Source organism: Entelurus aequoreus, linkage group LG13, assembly GCF_033978785.1.
Source record: "Entelurus aequoreus isolate RoL-2023_Sb linkage group LG13, RoL_Eaeq_v1.1, whole genome shotgun sequence".
Taxonomy (NCBI): Eukaryota; Metazoa; Chordata; class Actinopteri; order Syngnathiformes; family Syngnathidae; genus Entelurus; species Entelurus aequoreus.
Genome location: NC_084743.1, coordinates 15,080,696 through 15,100,505, shown reverse-complemented (window position 1 = coordinate 15,100,505; position 19,810 = coordinate 15,080,696). Strand labels below are relative to the sequence as shown.

The 19,810-nt window shown below is 34.3% G+C and overlaps 1 protein-coding gene across 1 annotated transcript in view; it reads left to right on the top strand.

Annotated features, from left to right (window-relative positions):
- The window catches only part of thsd7ba (thrombospondin, type I, domain containing 7Ba), a 517,449-nt gene that overhangs the window by 433,783 nt on the left and 63,856 nt on the right, over positions 1 to 19,810 (top strand). Inside the window, exons 19-20 of the mRNA XM_062067490.1 lie at positions 11,457 to 11,601; positions 15,096 to 15,211. Of these exons, the coding sequence (XP_061923474.1) occupies positions 11,457 to 11,601; positions 15,096 to 15,211 (261 nt within the window). The remainder of the gene's footprint in view (positions 1 to 11,456; positions 11,602 to 15,095; positions 15,212 to 19,810) is intronic.

Here is a 19,810-nt window from a genome sequence, read left to right as displayed (position 1 = left end):
ATAATTTAATTAACTAGAGAATGGTGTGTGGCAAAATCCAAGAGTGTGTATGGTGTGAGACTATGTGTAGGAATTAATTGCTGAGTGTCTACCAGAAGTGTTGACTCGAGAGGAGGAACATTTGTTTTGTTGTTGTTTGTTTTAACCTGCTTGAAGATGATGATTAATTCGTCATCTAAACGGGAAGATATAAACATCCCATCAGTCTTTATCCCAGCGAGGGCAGACATTATACAGAAAGTGAGTGTTTTAATATGTTTGTGTAGTTTGTTTGGCAATTAGCATTACTACTACAGGATGATTTGTGTTTCACTAAAGCTGCATCTGTTTGGCACAAAGCTTCTAAAACTTGTAGATCATCCCCCTTATATTCAGGCTCAAAAATAGGAGTTTCTGGATCGTCATTTGTCCCAAAAGTAGTCTTTGTTGTCTCTCATGAAGTCTGCCATAATTAGTAGTGTTGTTGTTGTTGAAGGGAAAAGCGAACGTTAGGATGCATTTGTTAATTTGAGCAAAATACGTAAATATGACATGTTATTATGAATGTTACTACATGACATATATACTCACAGCGTGTGTATATAAAATGTTAATGGGGGATTTTGGAAGTTTTTCAGAGCGCTTAATAGGCGGAATAGAGCTAATTTTATCAGCTCCATTGTTGGCTGACTCTTGCTAGTGTTTATTTACAAGTTAGAATGCATAAAAAAGAAAAAAAAAAGTGATCTTGTGTTGCATAAGGATTGTGAATAATGGACAACAGTTTTTTTTTTTTAAAGTGCAGTTTCCCTTTAATGAGTAACATGTATTAACACTAATTAGTAGAGCATATGAATTCAAGTTTAAAAAAAAAACTGGTTTGAAGGTCTCGGCTCAGCACGTAGCTCACTTCGATGACATCATTTACGTCTCATCTTGTAGCTTTAGCTTGAAGGTGCAAAGAGAACAAAGTATCCCGCTGCAGTCAAATGTGCAGCTCTGCATGCAAATAAAGCCCGGCGACGTAAAAAAGTGCAAATAAAAGCTGACTTTCAATTTGGAAAGGTAAGATTGCTGAATGCATGACGTGCACCGTTGCCTTTTGTAGTTCTGCACCACCTCAAGTAGTTCTCCCGCAGGACCAAAGTATGTGTTGCATATCCCGATTAGGGCTGCAAAGGGGTGGAAAGTTTCCGGTAAATTTCCGGAAACTTTACAAAAAATGTATCACGGGAAGTGAGAAATAATGACCATTTTGTGATTATTCAAAGTTGGACACCGTCCATGTGAATTAATGGGAATATATGTGAATTAATGGGGATATATTGGAATTAATGGGAATATATGGGAATTAATGGGGATATATTGGAATTAATGGGGAATTACAATAATAATATATTATTGGGCACTTGTCTATATGCTGCTGCATCTTTGTAGCATTTTTGATATGGCTCCTTGCACAGTATTTGCAAATGTACACAGCCTTTCCGCCTACATTGGTTGGGGTGAAATTATTCTGTTTGTATTTATTTATTCTTGTAAAATATAATATAAAATTAAAATTAAAATTAAATATAAAATAACAATAAAATATAAATAGTCAGCTAAACAATTGGAGTAGATTTTGAAAATATTTTACTGATGGACGACTGAATAGAAATAGGCTAGATGAATAAATGAACAGTCAATCAGCATGCTGAATCAAACTATAACCTACATTCTTGTATGACAACAGAATTAAAAATAAAAAAATAAAAAAAAAATTTAAAAAAAGGGCTGTACGGGCGCAATAGACACAATGACGTCGAGAAGTTAGCTGACTTTTGCTAGCGTTAATTTATGATTAAAAATGCATTAAAAAAAAAAACATGTGTGAATGATAGATTGTGAATAGGGTTGCAAAATTCCGGGAATATTCAAAGTTGGAAACTTTCTATTGGAATTAACGGGAATTAATGGGAATAAACATTGAATGCAACATGCTAGATCTTGCAGCATGATTACTAGCTAGAACAACCTGATTTAATGCAAATTCTGTCGAATTTCAACCCTGCACTGTGCATTCCTCCATCACATGCACAGATAATTGCCAGCATGCTACACATTACAGCAGGGCTATTGAGGCCACACTAGTATTTGAGCCCAACGACTTCATCCAGTCAGGTAAGATGATATTACTGGGGTAAATATATTTGATCTATGGTATTTAAGTTGAATAGAGGTGTAATTGCTTGTTACTGTATGACTGTAGACTACTCCAGCAGACTTCCACTCAAGCTAGCTAGCTGTTCCTGTACTTGTTCAATGATCTTGGGGCCAATATCTCTAGCTAGCTAGGTTTACGTACCACCACGGTCTCATAATGAACCGAAAATATTTCTCCGTTAGCCGTGATGCTAATTTTCTCTATGTTAAATCCCATTCATGTATGCTAACAACGTTAGCGATCCGATCTGTAGTTCAACTAGCACAGGGGTCGGCAACCTTTAGCGCCGCCCTAGTGGCTCTCTGAAGCTTTTTCAAAAATGTATGAAAAATGGAAAAAGATGACATGGAAAAAAAAAAAAAAAAATTGTTTTAATATGGTTTCTGTAGGAGGACAAACATGACACAAACCTCCCTAATTGTTATAAAGCACACTGTTTATATTAAACATGCTTCACTGATTCGAGTATTTGGCGAGCGCCGTTTTGTCCTACTAATTTTGGCGGTCCTTGAACTCACCTTAGTTGGTTTACATGTATAACTTTCTCGGACGTTCTAGGACGTGTTTTCACTTTTATGCCACTTCTTTTTGTCCACCAAACTTTTAACATTGTGCGTGAATGCACAAAGGTGAGTTTTGTTGATGTTATTGACTTGTGTGGAGTGCTAATCAAACATATTTGGTCACTGCATGACCGCAAGCTAATCGATGCTAACATGCTATTTAGGCTAGCTATATGTACATATTGCATCATTATGCCTCATTTGTAGCTATATTTGAGCTCATTTAGTTTCCTTTAAGTCATCTCAATTCAATGTATATCTCATGACACACTATCTGTATGTAATATGGCTTCTAATTTGTTGCGGCTCCAGACAGATTTGTTTTTGTATTTTTGGTCCAATATGGCTCTTTCAACATTTTGGGTTGCCGACCCCTGAACTAGCAAATACTAAATCAAAACTCTGCCTTCTGTTCTGCTAGCCATCCTGTTGTCGTACAAGAATGTAGGTTATAGTTTGATTTAGCATGCTGATTGACTGTTCATTTATTCATCTAGCCTATTTGTATTCATTTGTCCATCAGTCAATTATTTTTAAAGACTACTCCAGTTGTTTAGCTGACTATTTATATCGGTGCGTGGCATTGCATTAGTGTTTTACAAGAATAAATACATACAAACAGAATGATTTCACCCCAACCAATATAGGCAGAAAGGCTGTGTACATTTGCAAATACTGTGCAAAGAGATGCAGCAGCATATAGACAAGTGCCCAATAATATATCATTATTGTATTTCCCCATTAATTCCCATATATTCCCATTAATTCCCATGGACGGTGTCCAACTTTGAATAATCAAAAAAATGGTCAATGTTGTCAGGTTCAAACACTGATGACATCTATTAAACAAGACAAGAAGCAAAGAATCAAACAGACATCATTAAATTTGGACTCAATTGAGGAGAGACGGCGTCAACCTGTAACCTCTTACAGTGTCTTAGCACGCTCTGGCGAAGGATTTTTATTTGGATTTTCCCTGTTTACATAATAACATCTGTTTCAAAAGGAATGGGGAGTATGTAAACAGTCATTGTTTTCGGTCACATTAACACAAAAGAAAAAGATGCCTCGGGCTTGGTCTGGTCCTGGATTCAGCTTGGGCAAGTCTCGGATCACAATAGATAACCCCCTCCCGTCTCCTCCCATCGTACACAATGGAATTTTCCAAGCCTTTCTCTTGGTGCAACAAAGACAGCCTCTTGTCTGTTCATTGGGAACTCAGGGAACGGAAAGTTTTTTGATAATTTACATGCAATTTTTCTGACAAATATTTCCAAACTTCCCGAGCTTAACTTCCCGTGGTCAATTTTCCGGAAATTTACCGGAAACTTTCCACCTCTTTGCAACCCTAATTGTGAATGATAAACAACAAGTGCAGTTCCTCTTTAAGAAGAATAAACAAGCTCGATTCAGTTAGTAAAAGGCAATTCATTTTCGGACACCGCTTTGGTATTTTAAAAGTAATGTCGCCGCTGACAAGTGGAAATATAATGGGCACTCACCCAACAGTATTTCCAGAAAGCACACAAGAGGCCAGTCATTTTATTCCAGTGCACACCATTACATGATCAGTGGCAAATAGAAAGAAAGCGATGCCTTCTGCACGCTTCTCATTCCGAGCGTGTCGCAGCCTTAACAAGCTATTGTTTGTATACTCTGACACCCGACAAATCCTTTTTCCCGTTGTATACAAATTACGTGAGCGCGGAAACTCTTTCGCAGCCTTTCATCTGTCGGGGGGGAGGGAAAAAAAAACAGGCAGATTGCGGGACCGCGGCGTTGTCATGTACAGATGGATTTGTGCGTTCCTGTGACAGTTGGTGTGAAAAGTGCTGTTGATTAACGAGCCTCCCACTGATGAGCCTCATTAGGAGGTGACAGTGATTGACGAATCAGGACCCGGCGGATGAAGGAAGCTTGTATGCAAAGACCCTTTTTTTCTTTAGCATTTTCCCTCTGGTGGTGAATTCCTATATTTGTAGTGATGTGTTATTTCTGGTCTTGTCAGCCTCGTCCGGGCAGAAGGACGACACGGCAGTGCGGCAGGATCAAAAAGAGACGTCGGTGACGCTTTACCGAATCATGAGTTGCTTTATTAGAAGCGAGTGTCATTATACAGGACTGCAGTTACTGGAGGAGGTCAGCTCAAGGAAATGAGGCCCTCCTCCTCACTTGGAGAAGCCAAACCATCAGTTGTTGTATGTCATGATCCGTGGACGAATCATAATAATAATAATAATAATAATTAGGGATGTCCGATAATGGGTTTTTGCCGATATCCCGATATTGTCCAACTCTTTAATTACCGATACCGATATCAACCAGTCGTGGAATTAACACATTATCATGCCTAATTTGGACAACCAGGTATGGTGAAGATAAGGTCATTTTTTTTTAAATTCATAACATAAAATAAGATAAATAAATTATTGAATAAAAAAGAAAGTAAAACAATATAAAAACAGTTACATAGAAACTAGTAATTAATGAAAATGAGTAAAATTAACTGTTAAAGGTTAGTACTATTAGTGGACCAGCAGCACGCACAATCAAAAGAGACGTCGGTGACGCTTTCCTGAACCATGAGTTGCTTTATTAGAAGCGAGTGTCATTATACAGGACTGCAGTTCCTGGAGGAGGTCAGCTCAAGAAAATGAGGCCCTCCTCCTCACTTGGAGAAGCCAAACCATCAGTTGTTATATGTCATGATCCGTGGCCGGATCATAATAATAATAACAATAATAATTAGGGATGTCCGATAATGGCTTTTTGCCGATATCCGATATTCCGATATTGTCCAACTTTTTAATTACCGATACCGATAGCAACCAGTCGTGGAATTAACACATTATCATGTCTAATTTGGACAACCAGGTATGGTGAAGATAAGGTCATTTTTTTTTAAATTCATAAAATAAAATAAGATAAATAAATTATTGAATAAAAAAAGAAAGTAAAACAATATAAAAACAGTTACATAGAAACTAGTAATTAATGAAAATGAGTAAAATTAACTGTTAAAGGTTAGTACTATTAGTGGACCAGCAGCACGCACAATCATGTGTGCTTACGGACTGTATCCCTTGCAGACTGTATTGATATATATTGATATATAATGTAGGAACCAGAATATTAATAACAGAAAGAAACAACCCTTTTGTGTGAATGAGTGTAAATGGGGGAGGGAGGTTTTTTTCGGTTGGTGCACTATATGTAAGTGTATCTTGTGTTTTTTATGTTGATTTAATAAAAATAAAAAAAAAATAAAAAAAAAACGATACCGATAATAAAAAAAACGATACCGATAATTTCCGATATTACATTTTAAAGCTTTTATCTCTAATAATAATAATAGATTTTATTTGTAAAAATCACTTTACATTGAGTAAACAACCTCAAAGTGCTACAGTGTATTAAAAAAATAAAAATAAAAAGATAATAAAAAATGTAAATAAAAATAAAAACTAGAACAGACAAATAGCTATAACTGGTATGCATATTTCTAAAAAAAAAGGCTTTTTTAAAAAGAAGGGGTTTTAAGCCTTTTTTAAAAGCATCCACAGTCTGTGGTGCCCTCAGGTGGTCAGGGAGAGCGTTCCACAGAGGATTTGGGGGTGAGTAGATCTTTGAGGTAGAGGGGGGCATTTCCACAGAGGCACTGGTGGGTTAGTAGGGAGACTTTGAATTCAACCCTGAGTGGAACAGGAAGCCAGTGAAGGGATTTGAGAATTGGTGTGATATGGTCATATGTCCGCACTCTCATCAGGATCCTAGCAGCACTATTCTGTATGTGTTGCAGCTTCTGGATGTTCTTGCTGGGGATCCCGACAAGAAGTGCGTTGCAGTAGTCTAGGATCATGTTTGGTTTGGGTATGTTCTGTTAGTTTTGGACTCCCTTAGGTCCTGTTTGTGCACCTCCTGAGTTTGTTACCATGGCTACTTATGATTTTCACCTGCCTCCGGTGTTCGGGACGCTCACCAGTTTGTAATCAGAGACATTATTTAAGCCTGCCTTTGCCGGTCACTCGGTCTGGCTTCATTGTTTGTAGTGTGCAAGGCAGTCACGCAGGTTGATGTCTTGTTTCTAGTTCATGATTCCACGGCTAAGTTTTGGTCCTTTAGCTTCTCGTGCTAACGGCACGCTTTCCTTTTGCTTGTTTCCTGTTTTTGGTCTAAGCCAGGGGTCACCAACCTTTTTGAAACGAAGAGCTACTTATTGGGTACTGATTAATGCGAAGGGCTACCAGTTTGATACACACTTAAATAAATTGCCAGAAATAGCCAATTTGCTCAATTTACCTTTAACTCTATGTTATTATTAATAATTAATGATATTTACACTTAATTGAACGGTTTAAAAGAGGACAAAACACGAAAAAAATGACAATTACATTTTGAAACATAGTTTATCTTCAAATTCGACTCTTTAAAATTCAAAATTCAACCGAAAAAAAGAAGAGAAAAACTAGCTAATTCGAATCTTTTTGAAATTTTTTTTAAAAAGAATTCATGGAACATCATTAGTAATTTTTCCTGATTAAAATTAATTTTAGAATTTTGATGACATATTTTAAATAGGTTAAAATCCAATCTACACTTTGTTAGAATATATAACAAATTGGACCAAGCTATATTTCTAACAAAGACAAATCATTATTTCTTCTAGATTTTGCAGAACAAAATTTTTAAAAGAAATTCAAAAGTCTTTGAAATAAGATTTAAATTTGATTCTACAGATTTTCTAGATTTGCCAGAATAATTTTTTTGAATTTTAATCATAATAAGTTTGAAGAAATATTTCACAAATATTCTTCGTTGAAAAAACAGAAGCTAAAATGACGAATTAAATTAAAATGTATTTATTATTATTTACAATAAAAAAAAAAAAATTACTTGAACATTGATTTAAATTGCCAGGAAAGAAGAGGAAGGAATTTAAAAGGTATATGTGTTTAAAAATCCTAAAATCATTTTTAAGGTTGTATTTTTTCTCTAAAATTGTCTTTCTGAAAGTTATAAGAAGCAAAGTAAAACAATTAATGAATTTATTTAAACAAGTGAAGACCAAGTCTTTAAAACATTTTCTTGGATTTTCAAATTCTATTTGAGTTTTGTCTCTCTTAAAATTAAAAATGTCGGGCAAAGCGAGACCAGCTTGCTAGTAAATAAATACAATTTAAAAAATAGAGGCAGCTCACTGGTAAGTGCTGCTATTTGAGCTGTTTTTAGAACAGGCCAGCGGGCTACTCATCTGGTCCTTACGGGCTACCTGGTGCCCGCGGGCACCGCGTTGGTGACCCCTGGTCTAAGCTATGATTTATGACAATAAATCATACTCCTACTTTCACGCTTTGTCCGGAGTTGTCCGTTCTGCATCCCGGGAGAACGACCCTGTTCCAACTTTAAACTGTTCAGTCCGTCTTTTTCTTGACAAATTCCAAAAATTCCCAGATTTCCCAGGATTCCAGGTTTTCCGGGACATTTTTCCCATTCAAAATGATTTGCCCATTTTTCAAACTTCCACCATTTCCACGTTTTTCCACCGAGTCAAACCATTCAACGTATTCCACTCATCCTGGAAATTCTAACTATTATTTTGCCAAGTTCAAAAAAATTCCAGGAATTCCCAGAATTCACTTTTTTTCCAAATCTTTTTTTGACCCTTTTTTTTCTGGCGACTACTCATTCCACATTTTCCAACCCGTCAAAACGTTCCTCTTAATCAGGACACAAAAAACAAAGTTGTTTTTTTAACTGGAAAATTTCCCGGTTTTCCCGAAATTCCTGGAATTCCTTTATACCATTTCTCAATTCAACATGTTACTACTTCAACATTTCTCGACCGGTTTGAAAAATTCCAACACCAACCATTTCAACTCATTCAGATCATTCAAGTCTTTTAACATTTTCCCAAAAATTCCCAAATTTCCATGAAATTCCCATTGAAATGAATGGGGACATTTTTCAAACGTACACAACTCCCACATTTTTCATCCCGTCAAAACGTTCCTCTTAATCAGGACAAAAAACGAAGTTGTTTTTTGAACTGGAAAAATTCCCGGTTTACCCGAAATTCCTGGAATTCCTTAATACCATTTCTCAATTCAACATGTTACTACTTAAACATTTCTCGACCGATTTGAAAAATTCCAACACCAACCATTTCAACTCATTCAGATCATTCAAGTCTTTTAACATTTTCCCAAAAATTCCCAAATTTCCATGAAATTCCCATTGAAATGAATGGGGACAATTTTCAAACTTGCACAACTCCCACATTTTTCATCCCGTCAAAACGTTCCTCTTAATCAGGACAAAAAAACGAAGTTGTTTTTTTAACTAGAAAAATTCCCGGTTTTCCCGAAATTCCTGGAATTCCTTAATACCATTTCTCAATTCAACATGTTACTACTTCAACATTTCTCGACCGGTTTGAAAAATTCCAACACCAACCATTTCGACTCATTCAGATCATTCAAGTCTTTTAACATTTTCCCCGAAATTCCCAAATTTCCATGAAATTCCCATTGAAATGAATGGGGACATTTTTCAAACTTACACAACTCCCACATTTTTCATCCCGTCAAAACGTTCCTCTTAATCAGGACAAAAAACGAAGTTGTTTTTTTAACTGGAAAAATTCCCGGTTTTCCCGAAATTCCTGAAATTCCTTAATACCATTTCTCAATTTGTCTTTTTCTTGACAAATTCAAAAAATTCCCAGATTTCCCAGAATTCCAGGGTTTCCGGGACATTTTTTCCCATTCAAAATGATTTGGCCATTTTTCAAACTTCCACCATTTCCACGATTTTCCACCGATTCAAACCATTCAACGTATTCCACTCATCCTGGAAATTCGAACTATTATTTTGCCAAGTTCAAAAAAATTCCAGGAATTCCCAGAATTCACTTTTTTTCAAAACCTTTTTTTGACCCTTTTTTTCTGGCGACTACTCCTTCCACATTTTTCATCCCGTCAAAACGTTCCTCTTAATCAGGACACAAAAAACGAAGTTATTTTTTTAACTGGAAAAATTCCCTGTTTTCCCAAAATTCCTGGAATTCCTTAATACCATTTCTCAATTCAACATGTTACTACTTCAACATTTCTCGACCGGTTTGAAAAATTCCAACACCAACCATTTCGACTCACTCAGATCATTCAAGTCTTTTAACATTTTCCAAAAAATTCCCAAATTTCCATGAAATTCCCATTGAAATGAATGGGGACATTTTTCAAACTTACACAACTCCCACATTTTTCATCCCGTCAAAATGTTCCTCTTAATCAGGACAAAAAACGAAGTTGTTTTTTTAACTGGAAAAATTCCCGGTTTTCCCGAAATTCCTGGAATTCCTTAATACCATTTCTCAATTCAACATGTTACTACTTCAACATTTCTCGACCCGTTTGAAAAATTCCAACACCAACCATTCAAGTCTTTTAACATTTTCCCAAAAATTCCCAAATTTCCATGAAATTCCCATTGAAATGAATGGGGACATTTTTCAAACTTACACAACTCCCACATTTTTCATCCGATTCAAACCGTTCCAACTCCAAAATATTCAGCCTGTTCAAAATTGTGTGCTCTCTTTCAACACTTAAAAATAAATTCCCAGATTTCCAAAAATTCCCAGTTTTCAGGGACATTTTCCCCAATTTAAAAATGAATTGTCCATTTTTCTACCTATTCCAAACCATTCCAACATCAACACATTCCACTCATCCAACTAACACTTTCCCAAGATCTAAACCAAATTCCATTTTTCCTGGAAATTCAAACTCTTCAACATTCAAACTATTCTTGTCAGCATTTCAGTTCAACTTCAACAGTGGAGCATTCACACGCAATTCCTTCAGGAATTGCCTCATGTAGTTGAAACTAAAGTATCATTCACATCATGCTAGTATCGATCAGACACTGGCATACCCCCCTTGGTATCGATATTTAGGTCGATACTCCCACCTCCATTGGCACTTTTCCACCTTCAAGCCGAGAGCATTAAAAAATTGAAAATGATATTTACAACATAAATGGCACACATAGAGCAATAGTTATTCATGTATTGTTTATTTTATTTATCTTGTTTGTGTGACGTCACAGTCAAGATTAGAGTTGTAAATAAAACAAAAAAAATTACTTTTTCTTTGGGAAAAAGTCCAATAAACACATCGCCATCTGAGATGTGGAGGAGTGGAGATGAGGGTTTCTTTGGAGCGTTGTCAGGTTCAAACACTGATGACATCTATTAAACAGACGAGAAGCAAGGAATCGTGCAGAGACAAGAGTTCAATTAGGCTCAATGAGGAGACACGTGTTTTTGGGCTGTATTCTAGTTACAGACCCAAACTACGTTCTAAAAGTCCAGCCCGCATGCTTCCTGTATTTATTTGGGAGGTCCCTGTTTACATCACTGAAGGGGTAAATCTCGACAACTCCAGTTAGACACAATGTATGATTATACAAAAATGCAAATGTATTGACGCTGGTGATATCGCCTTGTCTCTGCTCCGTCTGCGTCACGGCGGTGTTCGGCCTTGGCAGTCAGCAGGCCGAGTCTGGACACAAACACTGATACCAGACACTTCAGCACAATTGATAATAATTATAGCAACGGCCCTTAAGCATAAAAGTTGTGTGATAATATATACATCATTATTCTAACAGGTGTAACGTTGTTGTTGTTCCCTCTGCACGTGCAGCAATGCGACCAAGGCTCGGAGAGAAACCGGAGCCGACATTTACTCCGGCCCCCCGCCGCGGAGGGCGCCACCTGTCCGGAAATGGTGCAGTCGGAGAGCTGCATACTGAACAGCACCTGCTTCACTTACCTGTACCAGGTCTCAGGTGGGAAGGTTTACCCAGACAGGAAAAAAAAGCTCATTTTCAATTTAACAAACGTTGAAGTTGGTGTCATCGAGACAAAAGTATTGGGACACCTTGCCGCGACACCGGTGGTGTCCAAACTACGGCCCGAGGGCCACCGTGTTCAGTTTGGGCCACGGGACGTCAAACGATTGAAAATAATTGTAAATATCTGACAGTATAATTGATGCAAGCCTGCCGCCATCTTGCTGATATCATCAATAATTCAGGTTGATGACCGTGAATTAGACCAGGGGTCAGCAACCCAAACCGTTGAAAGAGCCAAATTGGACCAAAAATACCAAAAATGAATCTGTCGGGAGCCGCAAAAAATTAAGAGTCTTATAAAAGTGTTATAATGAAGGCAACACATGACGTAAGTGTCTATATTAAATATATTAGCCTACTATCAAAATGACTTTAAAAGTCTTATATAAGTGTTATAATGAAGGCAACACATGATGTAAGTGTCTATATTAGCTATATTAGCCTACTATCAAAATAACTTTAAAAGTCTTATATAAGTGTTATAATGAAGACAACACATGATGTAAGTGTCTATATTAGCTATATTAGCCTACTATCAAAATGACTTTAAAAGTCTTATATAAGTGTTATAATAAATGCAACACATGTTGTAAGTGTCTATATTAGCCTACTATCAAAATGACTTTAAAAGTCTTATATAAGTGTTATAATAAATGCAACACATGTTGTAAGTGTCTATATTAGCCTACTATCAAAATGACTTTAAAAGTCGTATATAAGTGTTATAATGAAGACAACACATGATGTAAGTGTCTATATTAGCTATATTAGCCTACTATCAAAATGACTTTAAAAGTCTTATATAAGTGTTATAATGAAGGCAACACATGTTGTAAGTGTCTATATTAGCCTGCTATCAAAATGATTTTAAAAGTCTCTTATAAGTGTTATAATGAAGGCAACACATGACGTGTCTATATTGAATATGTTGGCCTACTATCAAAATGACTTTAAAGGTCTTATATAAATGTTATAATGAAGGCAACACATGATGTAAGTGTCTATATTAGATATATTAGCCTACTATCAAAATGACTTTAAAAGTCTTATATAAGTGTTATAATGAAGACAACACATGATGTAAGTGTCTATATTAGCCTACTATCAAAATGACTTTAAAAGTCTTATATACGTGTTATAATGAAGGCAATACATGACGTAAGGGTCTATATTAGCTATATTAGCCTACTATCAAAATGACTTTAAAAGTCTTATATAAGTGTTATAATAAATGCAACACGTGTTGTGTCTATGTTAGCCTACTACCAAAATGACTTTAAAAGTCGTATATAAGTGTTATAATGAAGGCAATACATGACGTAAGGGTCTATATTAGCTATATTAGCCTACTATCAAAATGACTTTAAAAGTCTTATATAAGTGTTATAATGAAGGCAACACATGATGTAAGTGTCTATATTAGCTATATTAGCCTACTATCAAAATGACTTTAAAAGTCTTATATAAGTGTTATAATGAAGACAACACATGATGTAAGTGTCCATATTAGCTATATTAGCCTACTATCAAAATGACTTTAAAAGTCTTACATAAATGTTATAATGAAGGCAACACATCATGTAAGTGTCTATATTAGCCTACTATCAAAATGACTTTAAAAGTCTTATATAAGTGTTATAATGAAGGCAACACGTGATGTAAGTGTCTATATTAGCCTACTATCAAAATGACTTTAAAAGTCTTATATAAGTGTTATAATGAAGGCAACACATGATGTAAGTGTCTATATTAGCTATATTAGCCTACTATCAAAATGACTTTAAAAGTCTTATATAAGTGTTATAATGAAGGCAACACATGATGTAAGTGTCTATATTAGCTATATTAGCCTACTATCAAAATAACTTTAAAAGTCTTATATAAATGTTATAATGAAGGCAACACATCATGTAAGTGTCTATATTAGCTATATTAGCCTACTATCAAAATGACTTTAAAAGTCTTATATAAGTGTTATAATGAAGGCAACACATCATGTAAGTGTCTATATTAGCCTACTATCAAAATGACTTTAAAAGTCTTATATAAGTGTTATAATGAAGGCAACACATCATGTAAGTGTCTATGTTAGCTATATTAGCCTACTATCAAAATGACATTAAAAGTCTTACATAAATGTTATTATGAAGGCAACACATCATGTAAGTGTCTATATTAGCCTACTATCAAAATTACTTTAAAAGTCTTATATAAGTGTTATAATGAAGGCAACACGTGATGTAAGTGTCTATATTAGCCTACTATCAAAATGACTTTAAAAGTCTTATATAAGTGTTATAATGAAGGCAACACATGATGTAAGTGTCTATATTAGCTATATTAGCCTACTATCAAAATGACTTTAAAAGTCTTATATAAGTGTTATAATGAAGGCAACACATGATGTAAGTGTCTATATTAGCTATATTAGCCTACTATCAAAATAACTTTAAAAGTCTTATATAAATGTTATAATGAAGGCAACACATCATGTAAGTGTCTATATTAGCTATATTAGCCTACTATCAAAATGACTTTAAAAGTCTTATATAAGTGTTATAATGAAGGCAACACATCATGTAAGTGTCTATATTAGCCTACTATCAAAATGACTTTAAAAGTCTTATATAAGTGTTATAATGAAGGCAACACATCATGTAAGTGTCTATATTAGCTATATTAGCCTACTATCAAAATGACATTAAAAGTCTTACATAAACGTTATAATGAAGGCAACACATCATGTAAGTGTTTATATTAGCCTACTATCAAAATTACTTTAAAAGTCTTATATAAGTGTTATAATGAAGACAACACATGATGTAAGTGTCTATAATAGCTATATTAGCCTACTATCAAAATAACTTTAAAAGTCTTATATAAATGTTATAATGAAGGCAACACATCATGTAAGTGTTTATATTAGTTGTATTAGCCTACTATCAAAATGACTTTAAAAGTCTTATATAAATGTTATAATGAAGGCAACACATCATGTAAGTGTTTATATTAGTTGTATTAGCCTACTATCAAAATGACTTTAAAAGTCTTATATAAGTGTTATAATGAAGGCAACACATGATGTAAGTGTCTTTTTTAGCTGTATTAGCCTACTATCAAAAGGACTGTGTTGCATGCTGACGCAAATATATATATATATATATAAATATATATATATATATATATATATATATATATAGTTATTTTACATGCAGTCTGCAGTTTTTTAACCTAATGCGACCCCCAAGTGAAAAGTTAGGACACCCCTCTGCTACCCATGTACAGTACAGGTGTTTTTATCGCAAGTGTGTGTGTGTGTGTGTGTGTGTGTGTGTGTGTGTGTGTGTGTGTGTGTGTGTGTGTGTGTGTGTGTGTGTGTGTGTGTGTGTGTGTGTGTGTGTGTGTGTGTGTGTGTGTGTTTATTGCAGAATGGAGCACATGTCGGCTGAGTGAAAATGCCGTCTGTGGTCAGGGTTCCAGGCAGCGACTTCTCGATTGTGTCCGCAGCGATGGGAAGATGGTGGCGTCGCAAGCGTGTGAGCAGGTAACATTTTTGAAGCTGGTGGAAAGTCTCCATCCAATGTCACATACGGACTATCCCACTAAATTAGTGCCTTTTTTGTTGTTGTAACTACCTCCAAATAATAGTACTTCTCTGCAACTCGAAAAGCTTATTGATGCATCTCAGGCAAGTGATTTCATTTATGACAAAGTTACACCCTTGTGTGGTGTTCGGGTCTGTCGGACCCGTTTTCATTTTTTTATTTAAAAAAAAATGATACAATTCATAAATTTTTCAAACTGAGACTCTGGCTCATTTTCTGTGAAGAACATATATCAGAATACATATTTAATGACCGCACACCATACACCCCCTCTACACATTTATATTACATATAAGATGTCCGGGTCTACTGGACTCGGGGCTAATAAAAGTGTGGAAATCGATAGGGTTTTTTTAGGGTTTTTTTAGTTGGTTTTTTGGGGGGGGGGGCATTTGACATGTGTTTAACGTTTCATTGTCATTGAATATGTCAAGAAAAAAAATTAATAAACAAATGTTAAAAAACAGAAAAATCATTAGGGCAGTGGTCCCTAACTACGGCTCGTCTAAAATCTGGAAATCTGGCCCGCGGGAAGTCCAATGTAAAAAACATAAAATAAAAATAAATAATTATATATATATATATTATTTTTGTTTCATTATTATTTTTTTTAATATTATTTTTTAATTTGTCCTTTCTCGCCAATTCATCAATCCGTTTTCTACCACTTGTTACTCTTGCGGTCTCCTGGCCGCTCATATATATATATATATATATATATATATATATATATATATATATATATATATATATATATATATATATATATATATATATATATATATATATATATATATATATATATATATATATATATATATATATATATATGTATATATATATATATATATATATATATATGTATATATATATATATATATATATATATATATATATATATATATATATATATATATATATATAATATTATGAATATTTATATATATATATATATATATATATATATATATATATATATATATATATATATATATATATATATGTATATATGTATATATGTATATATATATATATATATATATATATATATATATATATATATATATATATATATATATATATGTATATATATATATAATATTATGAATATTTATATATATATATATATATACATATATTTATTTTATATATATATATATATATATATATATATATATATATGTGTATATATATATCAGTAAACATTTTTATATATATAAATATATATATATATATATATATATATATATATATATATATATATATATATATATATATATATATATATATATATATATATATATATATATATACATACACATATTATATATATATATATATATGTATATATACATACACATATTTATATATATATATATATATATATATATAATATTATGAATATTTATATATATATATATACCTATTTATTTATTTATTTATTTTATATATATAAATCAATAAACAATTATATATATATATATATATATATATATATATATATATATATATGTAAATATATAGCCCGACCCCAGGCCACATTTTTTTAACCCAATGCGGCCCCTGGGTCAAAAAGTTTGGGGACCCCTGAGTTAGGGTAACAGATCTGAGTGAAAATTGTACCTCAAGTGTTGTTTTTTAACATAAAAATAAATGTCATATATTGTTGGTATCAGGTTTATCACACATGAGTAAAAAAATAACATTTCTGAAGGATTTCAATTACATTTCATGATAAATTCTCATTTCAAGAAGTGGAGACAAGGAAACGAATTCCAGTTTTCCAGTAGTTTGAAATATTATTTGACATTGTCTTTATTAAATATGCATTCAGATCACTTTGCTTGTTAAAAAACAGTTTTACAGATATTCTTATTTGTACCGAATCAGTGGAATGGCCCTTATTTTGACTTGAATCACACTGTTGTTACTGAGGGAATTGTTAGTCAAAGAAATGAAAGTGTCTTTTATGTTTGCATACCCATATGTGTCCCGTATATAAACAAGAGAGAATTCTAGAACGGCAGTACATTGAAGTGGCAGCATTTCATTAAAGATAAATGTAGTCCTCCCTGGTGTTTGCTCTCACTCGTAATGCAGCTTTGTTGCCTTTGTCTCCAACAAGCAGGGTCTTTGGGATTGAAAAAAACCAACATTTTAGACGTAGAAAATGTTGGGTTCAAGTTCGATAATCTGCAGCAGCTGCTGCCTTTCTCAGCGGTGTGTTTAAAAGAACCTGTAAAAGATCCCAAAAGCACCATTAATGTGGCATCTACAGATAGTGGAGCGCAGCCAGGGCCGGCCCGTGGCATAGGCCGTATAGGCAAATGCTAAGGGCGCCGTCCATCAGGGGGCGCCACGCCAGTGCCACAAATGTTGGAGAAAAAAAAAAAAAAAGTTGGTACTATTATTTCTAAATACAAAAAATAATCCCACGTCAATTAAAATGCAAAGTAAAGCCTATTTAATAGAAATATTATTTGTTACAACATTATTCCCCCCCCCCCCCCCCCCCCCGCACGGTGCGCCCCCTCCCTTCCCGTATCATGACTCTTACCAAATAAAAAAATCAACACAAGATGTCAAAACGGCCAAAACTGTCAGGTGCCCAGGGAAGAAAAAAGAGAAAAGAAGAGGCGAAACGAGAAAAAGACAGAGGTAGCAGGTAGGTAACGTTAGCCTACATGAAATTATTTGTCTGTTACAGAATGTGATAGTAACCTGGCTTTTTAGCATTAAGCTAATGTCACATGATTCGGCAATTGCTAATCAATAAATAGCTAGTTCTGTTTTAACGTCGGGTTAATATTGTGGAGGGGGCTAAATTGTTATGGAAAATAATAATGTAACGTTAGGTAATTACAGTACTCCCACCTTACATTCCTCAGGGACATTTGTATTATATCTTTTAAGCAGGTGTTTTTTGTTAACATTGTTATTGCCTTCTGGTTAGCTAATGTTTGCCCTGCAGGTAATAGTCACTTTTCCACCCCTTTATATATTAGGTATAGTTGTAAACTTAGTTGTTAAAGTGCACATCATTAATGTTAATTAAGCAATATCACATGAGAGGGAATGCTGTTTTTTAATTTGAGCACTGCTGTGATTCGGTTAAAGATAATCATAACATAACATTCTCATATAATATGTTAATTTGCTTTCTTTAAGTAAAAAAAAAGGTCAAAGACAAAGCTATTCGGTTTCTTGTGAGTATATACACTTCACTGCCGATGTGGGGGCGCGCCACCTAAAATCTTGCCTAGGGCGCCAGATTGGTTAGGGCCAGGCCTGAGCGCAGCCAGGGGGTGATGTTTGCAAAACACCGTGACCTCTTATAGGAACCTTCATTTCCCGATGACATTGAAGTGCGCTTAAAGGACCGACTCATAAACGCTAAACAAAGATCGTAAGGTTTGCACATGTTGGCGGGGGTTTGCACGCATGCCTCTGTTCACGGGCTTTTGCAGTCTGACTATGTGGTATTGTCATTTATACATTGAGTCAAGCTCCTCCCCTTCAGGCTGCGAGGAAACAGAAAACAAGGTCAAATAAAGTATTATTTGAATTAAGGGCTGCACAAAAACATTGATCACGATTGTTACTCATCCCGGTTCCAAATCGATTCTTTTTTTTTTTTAAATAGTACACATTGGTACTTACCCACATACATAGGTACTAAGGTTGTGCGGTATACCGGTATTAGTACAGTACCGCAATACTAATGAATCATATTCGTTACTATACCGCCTCTAAAAAGTACCGGTACTAGTACCAAAATATTGGTATGCGGACAACACTAATACATACGCTCCTACATACATACACAAATACAGTACATAAATACACATATACATTCACTGTACAAACATACATATACACATACATGTACATATACAAGTACATATATACATGCATACACTCATGCATATAATCAGGTTACATCAAACATATTAACGTTGTTGCCCTAGGGGAAACTGGGTAAAACACAGCACACTGACACAGTTTAACCTATTGCTGCAATAACAATCTACAAGGTTAATACAGTTTGCTTCTCTTTCTTCCCCCCAATGATCTGCTTTCTTTTGTATTTCAAGTTATCATAACATTTATTTATTGTTGCATTTGACACAATTGTATTGTTGATAATAAAGGTAATTATTGTTGTTATTCAATTTAAATTAAGGGCTGCACAAAAATATGACGCACACCCGAATTGTGATTGTTACTCATCCCGATTCCAAATCGATTCTTAATTTTCAAAAATCGATTTGAGAAAATAAAAATAAATTACACATGGGTACTTACCCACATACATACACAAATACAGTACATAAGTACACAAATGCGGTGCATACATACACAAATAGAGTACATAATAACACAAATACAGTGTAAAAATACACACATAGAATATATAAATACACACGCATATTCAATGTACAAACATACATATACACATATTGTACATATACAAGTACATATGCATACATACACACATGCATATAATCAGGTTTCATCAAACATAAATTAACGTTGTT